The sequence below is a fragment of the Cervus canadensis genome, chromosome 1 (genome assembly GCF_019320065.1).
Source record: "Cervus canadensis isolate Bull #8, Minnesota chromosome 1, ASM1932006v1, whole genome shotgun sequence".
Classification (NCBI taxonomy): domain Eukaryota; kingdom Metazoa; phylum Chordata; class Mammalia; order Artiodactyla; family Cervidae; genus Cervus; species Cervus canadensis.
The window spans coordinates 106,749,682-106,768,459 of NC_057386.1; the positions used below are offsets into that span (position 1 = coordinate 106,749,682).

The window sequence follows — 18,778 nt, forward strand, 5'->3', positions numbered from 1 at the left end:
TGTGATGACACCCAAGGTGGGCCCCTGTGAACCGTCACCTGGATAAGGGCCCTTTGATCTCACAGAATCAGCTTTCTCTGAGCTCAGAGCCCTAAAGTGACCAGAGTATGCCTCCTATCTCCCACCCACCTGACCTAAGTGACTGCAGACCTGCAGAGCTGCTAAAACAACTGAAACACATCTGACACCTGCATCCTGACTTCTCCTCCTTCCTCAGCACCCCGGCCCTTCCGCCTGTCCTGACACAAGTTCTCCTCCACTTGCCTGCCCATGACCTGCCCTGAGAAACCCTCTCTGACTTGGCCATTCCATAAACTTCCCCTTGAGATGAACCTGTCAAGCGTCCCTCATGAGAGGACCTGGTTTGGTGGCTGCTGACTGGTCTGTGGCGCCCTCAGTGGACAGGGTCTTGTGTCAGGGGAGAGAGGGGCAGAGACTCACATGTCCCGAGTTAGACTATGTGCCGGGTCCTGCCTTACATGCTCCTGTAAAGTGAATAAATGCTATCTTCAGAATTCTGACTGCTGCAGGGTGTATCATTTCACTGAATTCTTGGAACAACTCTATTCAGTCACTCTATTGTCATCTCCAACTTGCAGATGAAGAAACAGGAAGAGAGAAGTTAAGTAACTTGTCCAAGGTCTCACAGCTATACCTGGGAAAGTGAAAGGTTGCTCAGTCATGTATGACTCTTTGCAACCCCATGGGCTGTAGCCTGCCAGGGTCCTCTGTCCATGGAGCTCTCCAGGCAAGAATACTGCAGTGGGTAGCCATTCCCTTCTCCAGGGGATCTTCCCAACCCAGGGATTGAGCCCAAGTCCTCCACATTACAGGCGGATTCTTTACCATCTGAGCCACCAGAGAAACCCCAAATGTGGAAAAGCCAGGGTGAAAACTTAGTGGCCTTATTCCAGAGTTCACAGCTTAGCCACTGCACTGTGCTCCACCAAGGATGGTTGACATTTACAAGCAGAAAGCTGAGAATGGATAATGCAGGAAAGAACACTAGGGCAATGGGGAATAGAGCTATTCCCTAAATGCCAGGCCTTGTGCTGTACGCTTATGTGCTGCATCATTTTATTGAATCCTAGCAACTATTCTATGAGGTAGATAATATGACAGTAAACCCACTATATACGAATGAGTTCCGTTCCAAGAGTGCCTTTGTTTAAGTTCGTTTGTAAGTCCAACTATGTTAGCCTAGGTACCAAACTGACACAATGGGCTATAGAGTAGCTTACTGTAATCGGTTTATAACACTTTTCATGCAAATAATTCATAAAAACAAACACAGAAAATAAAGAAAATATTTTTAATCTTACAGCATAGGACCTTGAAAAGTACAATAGTACTATACAACAGCTGGTACTCCTTAACAATATCAGCTACATCACCACTGCTTTTATGTTTACTTCCGGACCTCCTGGGCTTGAAACAAAGGCCCTGTACTACTGTACTCTATACAGTAACAAAAGCTCAGCCACCTGTAGAAGGTGTGCCCATGTGACAACACGTGCCAGACACGTGAACTAGTTTACGGGACTGGACTATGCGAATGTGCATTGGCATCTTTGAAAGTTCACAACACAAGTGTTCATATGTAGGGAACTTACTATATTATCCCTATTATAATTTTCTCCTTTCAGAATAAGGACCCAAGTCAGATCTGTCTTAACTCTGTTCCTGTTACTACCCACTTTAGATGCAGTTTTGCTGGAGCCTGGGTCCCTGAGGACGATTTGCCTCAGATCCAAGCCCTAGGAGCCTCAGACCCACAGCCCCCTCTGAGGGTCACCCCCTCACCCTGAGTTCCTCACCTTCGATTGGAGGCCACCGGGATCCTCCATCCTTTGATCTGACTCAGCTCCGTGTCGGAGATCTCAACCTGCAGGGGGAGTCTGGGCACCCAGACCGTGACCTCTAACTGGGAGGTGAAGTGCTGGTGGGTGAAGTTCACGATCGTGTCCACTTTGCTCTTCATCTCCTTCCCATTCACAAAAATCGAATCACAGCCGTTGGAGACCTTGGGGGAGGGGACAGGGCCGCCAGATGCAGCAGCAGAAAAAGTTCATGTGAGACCTGACAGTAAAAGTTCATGAACCGCAACAGCTCTGATCTATGAGGCCCCAAGACAACCAGGAGAACGTGGCTTGAACAAAAGGTAATTTGTAGGCACTAATTGGTGACAATACTGATAAATAGACTCCAGGAAAACCACTCTGTATTACAAACTACTGACAAGTAAGACCATAAACATAATTTAACGGAGTTCCATAACCTTTGTTGCCTTTTCTGTGTGTTTTTTTCCTTTTCCTCACCTCCTTTATGTACTCAAACCACCACTAATCAAACCCCAGGTGCAGCATATTTCACTAGTGCGTCGTATCTGAAGATGTTTAAAAGGTATCCATATGTTACTAAAACAACACTTCATTTGAGCTGTAAAGGGGATTTTTTTTTTTTTCTGAAAAAACCAAGAGAGCTTTGCACTAGATTAAGACCCTTGTAGAAATACACTCATGAAATGCATCAGTAACGTGGATACAATCTTTTGCCCCATTACATTTTGCATTAATTTTACGGGATGGAGATGAGGATGTGGCATTCTGCTATGGACTTCTGACTCAGCACTCGGGGCAGGCACCCTTTTAACATGATGCCTTCGCAGGTTAGGTATCAGACAATGTAAGCCCCCGCGGCACTTCACATCTTCCAGAGAAGCAAGGAAAATGTTGATGGCTTTCTCTCCTAGACCATCAGAAGAATGAATGTCTTTTACGTATCTGGATGGGGAGGGGGAGGAGATCACTTTATGGGCAGAAGACACAAAAGCAACAATCAGTTTAGCACAGAATCACAAAACTGCCAGGGGTCTGCAACCTCCTTTTTACAGATGAAGAACCTGAGGCCAGCCACGTGATGTGTCACTGGCTCAAGGTCACACACTACTTTTTGGGATACTAGCCTGCTGGCAGTGGACCCCAGCTCACCTGGAGTGCCACCAAGAGGCCTGTTTCCCAAGCCACAAAAGAAGACTCACTCAAGACCTTCTCTTCCTCACCTGAATCGGTATCTGCGACCCAGCCTCCCTTCCCACCCCAGGTGCACACGTCCAACTGCTTCCTCCATGTGACCAGGTGAACGGCCCAGAGCAATGCCAGCAGTGTCAAGGTGCAAACTCTAAGAGCAAACCTCCACGTTGTTTGGGAGGTATTATCACCACCTGTCCTGTCCCCCTAGAAAAAGGATATGAATGTGTATTTGCTTCCACGAGAAGGAAAAGATGAGCTTGGTTCACTGTAGGGTGAAATCAAAGACTGAGGAGAAAATAACTAAAATGATGCTTACATCCTTACATCAGAATCTCAGACAGAGGCCCCTGTCATTGCTACCGCACCATGTCACCACATCTCTGGGAATCTTTAAGCAGAATTAAGCAAGGCCAGTAATAGGAAGGTGGGATGAAACCACAGTGACACGAACCTGACAAGCCTGGGTTACAAAGCAGTGAACAGGGGTACTGATGGGTAACTACGCATCAGGCTGAGTTCATTCGGGGAGTGCTTTCCCACCCTGTCAGAGTTTAGCCCTCCAGAGTCCCCTGACCTCCAGGCTCCACTACTCTGAGCAGCAAAAATTCTGCCCCCAGATGGCAGTGGAAAGTGGCAGCTAATGCGTCTCTCCCCCTGAAATTCCAGTGGGAGTTGAAAAAGATATTTCCATCACTTTTCAAAGTGTAAAAGAAGCCACTTTGCCTATCTCTCTCTCTTTGTCTGCTTTACTTCCTAAAGGAGAGAAGAAAAATGATGAACCAAGCAAATCAGCTGTCTTTTAAGGCATGTTTGAGGGACATAAATCTGTATTGTTGTGCCCAGGATTGTAATGTGAGCAACCAGAGTAAGATTTTCAACTAAAGCAGACAAACAAGTGGAGAGCCGTGTTTTTATTTTAAAATCCTGTGAGGCTGACACAATGCCGAGCCAACTGCCCTTCCATGGGAGGCAGATCTGTTCTAGAGAAGCTTCTGCCTTCCCTCCAGAGCACTGCAGTGGGAGACATGCGATAAGACCCCTAAACATCCCTGGACTCAGTGGCAGTAGCAGACCTATCTTAAGAGAACAAGGTTCCTCACTGACAAGAACGCTGCGATGGATGCGTTAGGGTTCTGCCCTCACCTTCTCCCAGCTCAAGTGGGCCTCACCCATTGCTAGAACTTTCCCCAACCTACCTCCCTCCAGTACAGACCTCAACTCTCCTGAATCTGCAGGATTACTATAACCTATGTGAGATGCACATATGTGTGTGTGTTTCCTCTAGAAGGAATGGTTTAGTATTTGTTAATTCAGTGTTTGCAGGGACTTTATAGGACATAACTAGTGTAACTAACGAGAAACGACTGCAGTAGGGATCTCTTATGGGTATAGGAACTCACTGTGAGGTTCTTCCTCTTCTCCAGAAGCATTAATATCCACAATAATTGCGTGTGGCGGGCATCATGACCCTCATTGCACGGAGACTGAATCCAGTGTCGAGAAAGGGAACATCACTTCCCAGGGTTTTACCTATGTGTGTAACGATGCCAGCCAGCCCCCAGGACTACTGATACCAGGCTGGGTGCTCTTTTCCTCTGCTTGCTCATGCCAGTCCCCTCTAGAGACTTCCCTCGCTACACAGGACAAAGTCCAAAATCTTGATTACAGCTTACAAGACCTAGGGTCATGGTACTTACTTACAAGACCTAGGGACAAGCCAACTTCTCCAGGCTCCCTTTGCACTCCTCTCCCCGGCCCCTGCACAGGCTCTTCCCTCATGGGTCATGGGTCTTCTCTCCCTGGAGCTCTCCTGAGCTTATCCCCAACTGAACACCTTGCCACCATCTTCCCATGACTGAATGACTGAGATCTGTTTGTCATTCATGTCTGAGGCAGATATAACTGGTTGTCTTGGGCCACCCAGTCACACACCAGCACCCCTGCCCCATCACACACACACACACACACCCCTTCCTCTTTTCTGTCCAGCCATTCATAAGAACAGGGCTTCCTTGGTGGCTCAGTGGTAAAGAACCCACCTGAGAAAGCAGGAGACACAACAGGAGATGTGGGTTCGATCCCCGGGTCAGGAAGATCCCCTGGGAAAGGAAATGGCAACCCACTCCAGTGTTCTTGCCTGAAAAATCCCACAACAGAGGAGCCCAGCAAGTTACAGCCCATGGGGTCGCAAACAGTTGGACAGGACTGAGCGATTGAGTACCACACTATGTTAGTTACTCTGGATTGCTCTGTGCTGTATTTTATAATCTGCTTTTCAATATTTATCACTCTCTGAATGCTCCTGGTTACTTTTTACTTGTTTCTTATCTCTGTTCTCCACCTGAAAGTAACCTGCTTGAGGCCATGGACCTGTCTCTTCTCATCTACAGTGTCTCTACTTCTAGCACAGAGATGACATATAGAAAGTGTTCAATAACTAGATGTTCAATGTGACTATATCACCAGTTTCCTCTGGGTCCCATTCATTCCTCTGCTCCATGAGTAGCCTGAATCTGGATAAGAAGGGGTATGAGGTGATGTACACCAGGTTATCACATTAAGGATATCATGAGAGGAGGCAGACAGGTAGAGGAAACCTAGTCCAAATGCTAAGGAAGTTGAGGTAAAAAATCTGATAAATATGGATTTCCAGGGATGAATTTGGCCTTTGGGCTAGCAACTGAAATGGAGAGATCTCTGAGTCATGTCACATCATAGAGGCATGTGTGTTGGGGAAGCAGACAGACAGACAGTGCAAGGTAAAGATCAGAGTCAGGTTCCTACCACTCATCGTAAAGATACCTTCAGGGCCCTCTGAGGCCCTGAAGCAACACCAAATGCTGTGTATTCTAATGTAAGAAGAGCTGAGGACGGGAATGTGAAGACTGAAAACGACAGTTCGTGTCATGTTAATCTGCGAGCATGGGCCAGATGACTTGCCAATGTCATCGTAGGAAGGCTGCCTCTAGAGGTTCATTGTTCTACTGTCAAATTACACTTCTGCAGTTACAGTACTTTAGAGTAATAGGGGCAAACAGGGGTCCCCTAGTGTAAATAGTTTTCCTTTGGGGATCTTGTAAAATACACCACTGGCTTTGTTTTCTATTTAGAAAAGAAGCAAGAATTGAGTCTGTATCAGCACCCTCCCTCTGAGTCTGCCACACTGTTGACGTATCTGTGTCTACACCATAGAGGCTTTATAAGGCTTCTCTCCTGACCTCTCCCCCCACCTGGAGAAATGAGTTAGAAAGAAAAAAAGTCACACAGTCAAGAGTAATGGCTGCAGTCTACCTCCTCAACAACTTGGCAAGAGCAGTTTAAGAAGTGTAAATGGTGTTTAAGCTGAATAAAATAAAGGGTGCCTTCTGCAGTGCTGTTCATAATGAAAATAAAAATATTCTATATGAAATGCCTAGTTCAATAAATAACAGTGCACACAAATGAAACACCAGGAATCATAAAATAAATTTAAATAAAATTTAAGGAAAGGGAAATATAATCAGGAAATAATATTTAGTGAAAAATGATGGAGTTAAAATTATATGGACACACTCATTCTAATTTTATAAATATATGTTATGTGTGTTTGTGCATTACTGAAGAATAAAAAGATCTGAGTAATGGGGGGAAAGCTATATAATCAAAGAGTATGTTTCTCACAAATCATAATAAATGCTGAATTCCATATGAAGATAGGCAAAAATGAAGCATGTAAAGAAAAAAAACATCTTTCAATTCAATTGTCAAATCAAACATTTTGTATTTATTACCAAGTTGAGCAAGTGCATTATGTCTGAGGAGCAGCGGGTTCTCAAAAAATATTTAGTTGACCTTGAGGGTTTACATCTCTAAGAAATACAAAAAAAGAAAACCAATAGCTCTCACGTATTGAGTGCTTACTAGCATTATGCATTTTTTAAAGCACTTTACATAGGATGATAGCCATTGATTCCTCTGAATACCCTGTTCAATAAGTGTTATGTCCCTATATTATCGATGGGGAAAGTAAGGCCCAGGACAGGCAGCTCCTGCAGGGATCACAGCTGGTGACAGGGCAGAGGTCCTCTGAATGGGGGCAGAGGGCTCCTCACGTTGTGTGTTACCCTCTTCATACAGCCCACAGAAGGAGGACCTGATTGGGAAAGACAAGACCCAAATACACACACTGGGACTTTTTTATGACCCTCACCGAGGTATAATTTAAGTTCAATGCATAGCATCCATCTGGAGGGCACAGCTGGATGAGCTGGGTGGTGTGTGCACCATGAAACCACTGCCACACTCAGACACAGAATACTTCCACCATCCCAAAAGATCCCTGGTGCCCCTTTTGGGCCCATCACTGCCTTCATGCTGGCCCCAAGCCACCAGTGATGTGTCATTAAGCAGGAGGTATGGATTAGTTCAGACTAGCTTGATAGTGCTCAAGTCCAGGGTGAGGCAGCTGGAAGCAGCAGCTTGGTGCCTCAGACTGAAGGCCAGCAACCTGGCTCCTCATCCAACTCTTCCCCTCATGACACTGAACAAGTCACTCTCCCTCTCCAGGCTCAGATGCCCCATTGGTAAACCCAAGGGTACCTGAAGTTTCCAGCTCTAACACCCTCCCATCCTATCAATGAAGGATGGAAAGAGCAAGCTTGGAGTCCCGGTGTAGTGTGACATAGCTTTTCTCTGTCACAGACCCCTCATCTGTAAAACAAGGATAAATCATTCATTCGTTTGATAAATATGTATTTAATGTCAGTGAAGACCCAGGAACTGTCCTAGGTGCTGAGGATAGAGTGATAAACAATACAGTCCCTACTCTTATGGAGCTGACCGTCCAGTGGAGGAGACAGACAAACTTGACACACATAGATATAAATGCAATACTAGAGATCTCTTCAAAAAAATTGGAGATACCAAGGGAACATTTGGTGCAAAGATGGGCACAATAAAGGACAGAAAAAGCAAGGACCTAACAGAAGTGGAAGAGATTAAGACGAGGTGTCAAGAATTACAGAAGAACTGTACAGTAAAGGTCTTAATGATCCAGATAACCACGATGGTGTGGTCACTCACCTAGAGCCAGACATCCTGGAGACTGAAGTCAAGTGGACCTTAGGAAGCAAAGCTATGAGCAAAGCTAGTGGAGGTGATGGGATTCCAGCTATTTCAAATCCTAAAAGATGATGCTCTTAAAGTGCTGCACTCACTATGCCAGCAAATTTGAAAAACTCAGCAGTGTCCAGAGGACTGGAAAAGGTTAGTTTTCACTCCAATCCCCAAAAAAGGTAATGCCAAAGAATGTTCAAACCATCATACAATTGCACTCTTTTCCCATGCTAGCAAGATTATACTCAAAATCAGATAGCAAGATGGGCTTACAAGGAAAATCGAACAAGGTAAGAAAGCAGTGATGACAGGACTTCCTGGCGGTCCAAGGGCTAACACTCATTGCCTGCAAGGCAGGGGGCCTGGGTTTGATCCCTGGAGAGGGAACTAGATACGACATGCCACAACTAAAGGTTCTGCATGCTGCAATGAAGATCGAAGATCCAATATCCACAGCTAAGACCTGGCACAGCCAAATAAATAACTAAATAAACATAAATATTAAAAAAAGAAAAACAGTGAGAGAGCCCAGTTATAATTTTCTGTTCTGTTCCATCCCATCCCATTCTACTTCACTCCACTTTGCTCTGTGCCATTTCATTCCAGTCCATTCTATTCCTTCACTTTTTACAAAATGCTGGTGAGAGCCCATAAAAATTGGCCCTTAATCTGAAAAAATCCTGCACTTGGGCATTGTGGGAAAGTGATCCTCTACCCATTTTACAGATGAGGAGACTAAATCTCAGTTAGGTCATCTAGCCAGTAATGGAGGGCCAGGGTCCCAAGCGACATGTTCTGACCTGACGCTGTCCTTTTCTTTTGGTCAAATAGTTGCTATAGTAACCACTGATCCCCTCGCTATATTCAGTTCATTCTTAGGTTTCACTTAAAGAATTACTTAAAGAATCAAGAATAAGGAGCCTGGTTTATCCTCTGCTTAATAAAAATCAAAGACAAAATCATGTCAGCCACATTCCAGTTTCAGTTGAGAGATGTAGTCAGCTGAAAAGAGCACTTTTCCCACCCTTACCAAACTGCAAATTAAAAACTTTCCTTGGCGGTTGGTGGTTAAAACTGTGCCTTCCAATGCAGGTGGTACGGGTTCCATCTCTGGTCAAGGAGCTAAGACTACATGCCTCTGGGCTGAAAAACTAGAACATAAAACAGAAACAGTATTGCAACAAATTCAATAAAGACTTTAAAAATGGTCCACATCAAAAAAAAATCTTATAAAAAATAAAAACTTTTCTCAAACACATCAGAGAACTGCTAATGCAGGGCTACAAACTAACCTGGAATCTAGAGAAAGACACATGCACACAGGGAGAAAGAGAAATAAAGTGTTTGCTTCCCCAGGGCAGACTCTGCTAGATGCCATATAAGCTAGAAAAAAGAATCCAAGTGACAAATTGTACTGACTTAAGAAAGGCCCGGTAGGGGCTCCTGTGAGAGGGTTGAGCTTTTATAGCCTGTGAATACACGGGAGCTTGTTCCCACTGGCTTGCTCTGTGAATTCCACCAGCTGCTTACGGAAAAGCCAGCAGTGGCCCCGGGGCAACTCTTGCCGTCTTTGGCTCAGGAGGGGAACCCCTGATACACACTCCCATTTCCTGTTTCCTCTACAAGGCAAAAGTCTTAGCCTTCAGGCCAAAGTGTAATCAAGACTGCCATTCAGAGCCCTTAGGGGATTCTGTTGTAGCTAGAGTAATCAGTTTGAGTTAAATTTAAGCTGCTTTACTAAAAAGAGGCCTGCATCATGACTCTTGCAAAGAGCTATGTGCTTGTGACGACTAAGTCACCTCATTAAAGTTTATCCAATAAGATTTACTCAATAAGATGCTTTAGAACAGGGAATTCCCTCACAGTCCAGTGGTTGGAACTTCATGCTTTCATTGCTGAGGGCCCAGGTTCAATCCCTGGTTGGGGAACTTCATGCTCCGGCTTAGTTTTGTCCAACTCTTTGTGACTCCATGGACTGTAGCCCACCGGGCTCCGCTGTCCATGGAAATTGCCAGGGAAGAATACTGGAGTGGGTTGCCCTTTCCTCCTCGAGGAGATCTTCCCGACCCAGGGACCAAATCTGTCCTGTCTCCTGCATTGGCAGGTGGGTTCTTAACCACTGGTGCCACCTAGGAGCTAAGATCCCACAGTGCAACCATTAAAAAAAAAAAGAAAAGGACAAGACAAACTTTTTTTTCAGAAAGAAGAAAGCTCTAGGATGGGGTTCGCAACTGTTGGGATCTAACGCCTGATGATCTGAGGTGGAGCTGATGAAGTGATAATAGAAATAAAGTGCACAATAAACATAATGTGCTTGAATCACCCTGAAACCATCTCTCCCCACCCCCTCAGTTCAGCTCAGTTCAGTCGCTCAGTCGTGTCCGACTCTTTGCGACCCCATGGACTGCAGCACACCAGGCCTCCCTGTCCATCACCAACTCCCGGAGTTTACTCAAACTCATGTCCACTGAGTCGGTGATGCCATCCAACCATCTCATCCTCTGTCATTTCTTTCTCCTCCCACCTTCAATCTTTCCCCCACCCCCTAGTTTGTGGAAAAACTGTCTTCCACAAAACTGGTCCCTGGTGCCAAAAAGGCTGGGGACTGCCGCTCCAGGACACAACAGTGCTCCTGTCCCCAGGGTTTCCCCAGACTGTGCTAGGCTTCCCTTGGTCAGAGGCATCCACTTCTCTGAATCATAGCTGTCTATCCCTTCCCTTCAATAAGTAAACATACCATCTTGATCATCTTTTTTTCCCCAGAACATTACTGAATTGGGCTTAACAGCACTGTGTGACTCTGAACAGGTAACTTAATCTGAGTTTCTGCTCCTTCATCTGTTTTATCAATTGGCCTTCACCTGGACAAATAGAGCATTTGCCTATAAAATACCTCATTCTTTTCTTAATGACTCACACAAATGGTAGTTGGGTTTTAAAGTTAACTGAAGCAAAATTTGCAACTAACCAGTATTGCACAATAAAATCCCTATTTTCATTCACTAGGCACAGAATGTATCATTTTTAATATAAAGAATATGCACAGTAACATGTATGCATATGAGATACACACACACACACGTGTGTGTGTGTGTGTGTGTAGCATATAATTGCACAGATGGGCAGTATATGCATATGTAACTCTCTGCCCAGAACTCTTGAGCAATTTATAATGTGTTGGTTCTCTCTGTGTACTATTATCACCTACACTTTTTATAAATGTATTTTCCAGTTCTTATAACATTTCGTTAGTCAAGGGTTTCTCGGTGGCCATAATTCAGTCTCTAATATCTTCCTGAAGGCCAGAGGTCAATGACACCATCACCAGTGATTTGCTTAGCCACCAGAAGAAGGCATCACACATCTCTGGAAGATGTGGAGACCCGTACCACTGTGCCCGTGTGCCCCACAGGTTATGCCAATATATAGTGATGAATACATGACCAGGCAGAGTAACGAAGGTAATCAGTTAAAAGATGCACAATTTCTACCCGTACATGTGTATATGGATACCTGGGAAGGTAAGCACACAATGTTATTTGGGGCCAAATGCATATAATTGTGGGGCTTCCCCGGTGGCTCAGACGGTAAAGAATCTGCCTGTGATGCAGAGACCCTGGTTCAATCCCTGGGTTGGGAAGATCCCCTGGAGAAGGGAATGGCAACCCATCCCAGTATTCTTGCCTGGAGAATTCCAGCATGAAATTGAATTCTCAGGAGTTAAACTATTCATGTGCTCCAGCTCCATGTCCTTTGGGCCCCTTGTACAATCATGGACACAAAGCCGAACATCAGAACTGGCATTCCCTGGTGGTCAGGGGGTTAGGACTCGCTGCCTTCACTGCCCAGGGGCCTGGGTTCAGTCCCTGGGCGGGGAACTGAGATCTCACAAGCGACCACCACCACCGAAAAACAAAACCAAGCATCAGAACTGAAACCATGCAGCAGCCCATTACCAGTGGTGCATGTTGCTTACACATCATTCTGTGGACTACTATAAAAAATGAAAGGGTGCTAAGTCACTTCAGTCGTGTCTGACTCTTTGTGACCCTATGGACTATATAGCCTGCCAGGTTCCCTTGCAAATACAAGAATACTGGAGTGGATTTCCATTTCCTTCTCCAAGGGATCTTCCTGACCCAAAGATCGAACCCACATCTCTTATGTCTCCTGCATTGGCAGGTGGGTTCTTTACCACTAGGGCCAAAAAAATGAATATGCAAAGTCAAATTACTCTCATGAAGATTTCCAGGAGACAAGTCCATGGATCCTGACTCAAGGAACCTTCTGTCTGTCCACATATGTATGTTCATAGACTATGAGTTAATATATGAGTGCTTACTTCTCTGCTTCTGAGATCATAAGGCAAGTCTTTTGAGGACAAGCATGCTGCGTTACTCAAGTCTCTGCAGCCCAGGCTCATGGCACAGGGCCCAGTACCTTGTAGATATACAGGAACTGCGCAGAATAAATGAGAGATGAAGTGCTCTGCTCATATCTGCTCATATCATACAACAGTAAAGGGCAGGTCTTGTGAGCCTCTCCCCATCCATCATGTCCAGCACCACACTGAAAGCCTCCACTCTAAGGAGACTCCCTCATTCACTGTCAAGGTCTGATCATGAGGCTTTGCTCTCAGACTCATTTATTCTTATTAATCCTCTTTTCATGCAGATCAATCTCATTTTCCTAGTCAGATCATGGCTGGGACATGTCAGTTTTTCATCCCTCCAAAGCAATGTGCCCAGCGCCCAGCCGAGAACTGACTGATTATCCAGTCCTCCCAACAAGGACAGATCTCAGGGCCAGTGTGGGCAGAATGGAGACCATTTCACATCTTTCCCTTCCCAGCTCATCCGAAACGCACTCTTCCTTATAGAATCTTAAAGTCTTGGTGCTACAGAGACCTCAGAGAATGCAACTCTGCAGCCTGGGGAGGATGAGGATCCATCTCAAAGGCACAGAGAGCTCGCAGAGAGTCTGAGGGTAAAACTCAGTGATGATACGCGCTGAGGTCCAAGCAGGGCTCTGAGAACACAAGCGGACCCGAGTCCCTGCCCTTGAGAAGGCATGAGTGGAGAGGAGAGGTGCCTGTGCAGAACACTGTCAACAACAGCGACTGTTAGGGCAGCAGGATTTGTATGGTGTTTACAAGATGCGCGGGCCCCGCTGGCTGCCTCAGGTTCACCGACCTTCAGCTCACCTTCATCTGAGATGCCCGGGACACTCCTCCGCTGCAGACCCACTGACGCCCTGTCAACTACAAACTGGCACTTGCCAATGGCATGTGCCGTCCACCTCTGTGTGAGCTTGCTAAGTCGCTTCAGTCACATCTGCCTCTGTGCAACCCTATGCCCACCAGGTTCCTCTGTCCATGGGATTCTCCAGGCAAGAATACTGGAGTGGGTTGCCATGCCCTCCTCCAGGGGATCTTCCTGACCCTGGGATCAAACCCGAGTTTCTTATGTCTCCTGCATTGACAGGCAGGTTCTTTTACCACTAGCGTCACCTGGGAAGCCCGCCATCCAACTCTACAAGTATTAAATCGTGCTGTTGCCAATATTCAACACCCCTTGAAAGGAGTTCAGGGTGGAGAGCAGAAATGAGGCACTCTGTATTTTGGGGAAAAACTGGCAGGACAGGTCTGATAGTTAGATATTTTTCAGGAGCCAATTTTATGAGCCCAATTCTTGTACCTCCTCATATCTAGAAAAGCACTAGAATATTTCATGGTGACGACAGTTCCTCATGACTAGCTGCAACCTTCTAAAAAAAAATGTATGTTTGATTGCATGTATACCCCCTTCACCAGAATCACACTGGTGATTTTGACCTCCCCCTGTACCCCGCCTCTTTGGAGCAGTTTCTCAGAGCTATCTAAGGTGCTATCTCCCAGGCTACAGTCCTCATTTTGTCCCAAATAAAACTTAACTTGGGACTTTTTACTTCATGCATTTTTTTTAAAGCTGACACCCGCTTCCATCCAACTTCATGTTCCCCCTCATCAGTCAAGCATCACCACTCCGTGACTGCATTCTGCTAGTCAGGCCGCTTCCATGAAGAAATAACAAAATTCTGGCTCTTTTCCACGAGAAGAAAAAAAATCCCCATCTGAAGCATATTCGACAAGGTTTGATTCTACCTCGACAGACAAATGCTTCCAAAACTGTGCCCCTTAGCAAAACCACACCAGTAAATTAGGCCCAAGATTACGGTTTGTTGTAAAGTTTAGCATACGCTTCTCTGGGGAATGTTTTCATTTTAGCTTTGTAGCCCTCGACATTGGGAGATTTTTTTCAAAGCACCACCAACGCTTGTGAGTTTAGGAAAAGATCCAAGCGCTTCCTATGCATCAAACGGTGGCCCGCGAGGGATGAAGAGCTGTTTATCTGGTGAGAGCCCAGCATATGGTGCTGCTCAGCCTCCTGTACCAGCTCGGACGGCAGACACTGAACCTGGTGGGGAGAAGCACGCTGAATGAGTTTCCATTGGCACAGAGGCTGGAGTCACAAGCTTAGGTGTCTGGGGATTGCACAGCAATTAGTCACATAAAAGAAAGGCATTTTGGCAGGATAAGCATATTCTCAGGGGAATGAGAAATCTGCAGGGTCTGTGTTTTCCAAACTGATTTTGAAAGTACTTCTGAAGATTTCCCTGAGAAACTTTTGTATCAAAGCATGCTGTGAATTGGGGACTCAACGTATAAAAAGAAGTAGTTGAGAGGTTGTTTTTTTTTTTTGTTTTAAGTCTCTGAGACTCCAGGGGAAGGGAAAAAGAAAATGCCAACAATGACCTCATCACCAATTCCTCCAAAATCTGAATGTGGAAAAGACGGAGGTTGAAAGGCCCAACCTAAGATCTGGCAAAGACAGGATTGGCTCAGAGCTGCCAAGAAAAGGCTGGGTTATCCAGACTTCTCAGAGGAGATTTCCAGAGAGGGACGGCGACTCAGAGCCTAGCCAGGCTGAGCCAGTCACAGAGGGAGCGGTGAAGCGCAGCAATGCCTCGGTAGCACAGAAGTCCCTGGAATTCATCCCCTTGATCATCTCGGAGTCCTTGCCAGTGTGACATGGGCTGATTAAAATCCTGGATATAAAAATTTCCAGACTGGTAGCAAAACACAGAAGTAGCCCCCATGGCGAAATTACAGCTGTTCTTAAATGACTGCCTCATGAAAACCTCTACCTACGTGAGCAATAAATTACAATACTTGCATCTAATACACTAATCTAATACATCTCACTCAATACAACTTATTTATCTAAGATATTTGTAATAGAATTCAGTTTATCCATATAATTCAGCACGACTAGCCTGGGATGATGGAGCTTCTCTGGAGGCTGATGGGGGTTGACACAAAAATCCAATCCCTCTGGGCCCAGGGAAGTGACATAAACGAGGAAAGGAGGTCTTCTCTGAAAGACAGAGAACTCGCGGGTTGTGAAAAACTCGAGGGAGCACCCCAAGCCCCGCTCAAAGGGGTCAGCTCCCACTCCCCTGAGCCTTCTGCTGCCATGCGGGAATGTCAGGGCTGTGTGTAGAGATCTTCTGACTTTGCAAGAGAAATGGAAAACCCAGGGTTCAGTGAAATTTACTAATGTTTGAACGCTGACATCTAAGAATACATTTTAAAAATACTTTGCTCTGTGTGGAGACTTGTCTTGGGGACTGTATTTGCCTCAAAGCCTATCATTTTATGGGATTCCCAGGTAGCTCAGTGCTAAAGAATCCACCTGTCAATGCTGGAGGCTCGGGTTTGGTCTCTGGGTTGGGAAGATCCCCTGGAAAAGGAAATGGCAACCCACTCCAGTATTCTTGCCTGGGAGAATCCCATGGACAGAGGAGCCTGGAGGGCTACAGTCCACAGGGTCACAAAGAGTCAGACATGACTGAGCACCCACGAACTATCGTTTTATGACCTTTGGCCTAAGGACATCCTGATACAATGATAGTGAGACAGGAGATAGACAAGCTCCAGGCTAGATATTTATAACTCGCCTCCTGTTCACACCTCCTGGCCTGAGAAAAAGACGGGCTCCAGGTTGGACACTCACTATCAGTCCCCTGTTTACATTTCTTGAGGTAAGAGACAAATGGGCTCCGGGTTACCTTTTTATGACTGGACTCTTGTCTACATTTCAAGATCTGCACTTCTATACAAGAAACAACCACAGGAGTGGGGTAGATAACCAGATATTGGGTACAAAAGAGAGGAACCAGACCCTATTAGGAGCAAGAGGTCATACATTTTCCATGCTTGGGGCAAGGGAGATGCTACATGTGTGAAAAAGTCTCCCCAGGGTCAAAAAGGCAGGGGATGCCAGACCATAGTAAGTCTTGCTATTTTCCTTCCATATGCCTTTGCAATGAAATCCATCTTGACTAAGAGGTGTGTGAGCACACCCAGGAGGAGGGTCCTGAGACAAATTAGCCAGGGAGTCAAAGAAGATGGCGCTTTCCAGATGGTTCTAGTGGTAAAGAACCCACCTGCCAAAGCAGGAGACATGAGAGACACAGGTTTGATCCCTGGGTTGGGAAGATCCCCTGGAGGAGGGCATGGCAACCCACTCCAGTATTCTTGCCTGGAGAATCCCATGGACAGAGGAGCCTGGTGGGCTAGTCTATGGGGTCACAAACAGTTGGACACATCTGAAGCAACTTAGCATACATGCATGCAAAGAAGATGACTGGGCAAGAAGAAGACAGAGACCTGGAAGATTCCTCCCCTTAGAAAGGATTTTAACTTCCCAAAGGCTTGACTCAAGCAACTCTCATGCTGAGTTCACCCATGGATATTTCCACATGTACTCTGCTTTTCTAATAAATAATATACTTTCCTCTATACCTTCTGTCTTCTTGTCTGATTCCTCCTTTCGGGGTAGACTAGGATTGGGACTTAGATTCCAGCCACTGGCCCCTGTCATTTAGCAGTTAGGATTCCTGGTTTCCACCCAGGCAACCAGGGTTCAATTCCCAATCAGGGAGCTAAGGTCTTGCTTCCAGCTGCTACTTACTGCTACATGTCCCCGAAATCACTAGGATGTAGTGCAATGGCACAGAAATACTGTGTTTTGTTTCGTTTTCCTCCAATATATCAGATTTTGAGGTCCATATCATGGCCTCATTAGCATGCTCCTCAATTCTTATGAAAACATTTGCTAGTTCCCCCACAGGCTTTATCAGAAGTAGGAAATAGGTTTGTCTCACTTGTCACTACAAATCACTCCATAGTGGCTGCTCAAGGGACCTGTGCTCAAGAAGTTGGGGCTGTAGAAGGAAGGAGTGGGGGATGGATTAGTGATGTCTGGATTGGTGCATGCTAGGGAGTGGGGTCCTACTACACGTTTTGTTTATTCTATATTATTTACATCCTATTTATGAAACCAAAATCCTTTGGCCCAACGTCCTTGACCAAAGTCCCTCCTGTCTCAACCTGGACCAGAGTGCAAGCACTGGTATCAAAGTGGAAAATCCTTCAAGATTCTCACCACTATTCTGTCACTCAAGAAGGCTGTCAAAAGCACATGCAGGGACTTCCCTGGTGATCCAGTAGTTAAGACTTCGCCTTCTAAACCAGAGGATGCAGGTTTGATCCCTGGCCCACAGCTAAGACCTGATGTAGCCAAATAAAATCAAAATTTAAAAAGTTCTTTTTTTAAAAAGCCACATGGAAATCCACTGTCCCCATGAGTGGGCTTCAGACACACAGCCAGTCTCAGCACACGGCCGTGGACTAGTCTTCCTACAACTGTGCACATAGGAAAAGAAGTCATCAGAGTGTAACCCAAATAGTTATCAAGTGTCAGACACAAAGGATGTCAGGAAGTCATGGATACATTCACCTCTCTGAACACATCCCTTGAGGAGTGACATGGCCGAAATCCTTGATGATGGAAACTGCTCTGGCGTCCAGAGCATTAAAAGATAACTACGTTAGGGCAATCGCTTTGGGCTGGGGCCTTTCATTTTAAAAAGAGCCTGTTAAACTGAGCTTTAGAAGTGGTCAAAAATATCTGAAATATTTGAAGAGGGGTCCTTTAAGAAGGTTAAGGCAACTCTGCAGAGAGAAATAGGAGTCAAAAGCAGAGCTTTGAAATCTGAGATTGTCTCTTAACATTTCAAGTTAAACCTGAAATGTTTCCTTGGCAAACTAATCCAAGAGCAAGATAGAAGGAATACACTGAGTATAAGAATATAAATAATTGTTTCCTGCTGAAAGCCCATTGATTTTGAAAATGGATTAGAAGAGATAAGATAAGAGTCCATCTGTTTAATAGGCGGCCACATAATCCAGTGGTTTCCCAAGTGGTGCAGTGGTAAAAGAATCCGCCTGCCAGTGCAGGAGGTGCAAGAGATGTGGGTTCAATCCCTCAGTCAGGAAGATCTCTTCCAGTAGGAAATGGCAAACCGCTCCAGTATTCTTGCTTGGGAAATCCCATGGACAGCAGAGTCTGGTGGACTACAGTCCATGTGGGTCACAGAGAGTCGGACATGACTGAGTGACTGAGCAGGCGAGCAAACACACGTAATCCAGACCATCCAGTCCCAGAAAAATCCCATTCCGTTGTTTCTGGCTGAGACAGAATTTGTATTTCCACCAACTGCTAAAGGCAGAGTTACTTCCCCGAAGTCCATATCGGACTAGGGATAAG

General features: G+C 45.6%; 1 protein-coding gene across 1 annotated transcript in view; it reads right to left on the reverse strand.

The window, feature by feature from the left end:
* Positions 1-18,778, reverse strand: part of TMEM132B (transmembrane protein 132B) — a 229,058-nt gene that overhangs the window by 10,800 nt on the left and 199,480 nt on the right. The window contains exon 6 of the mRNA XM_043489046.1: positions 1,818-2,023. Coding sequence (XP_043344981.1) covers positions 1,818-2,023 — 206 coding nt within the window. The remainder of the gene's footprint in view (positions 1-1,817; positions 2,024-18,778) is intronic.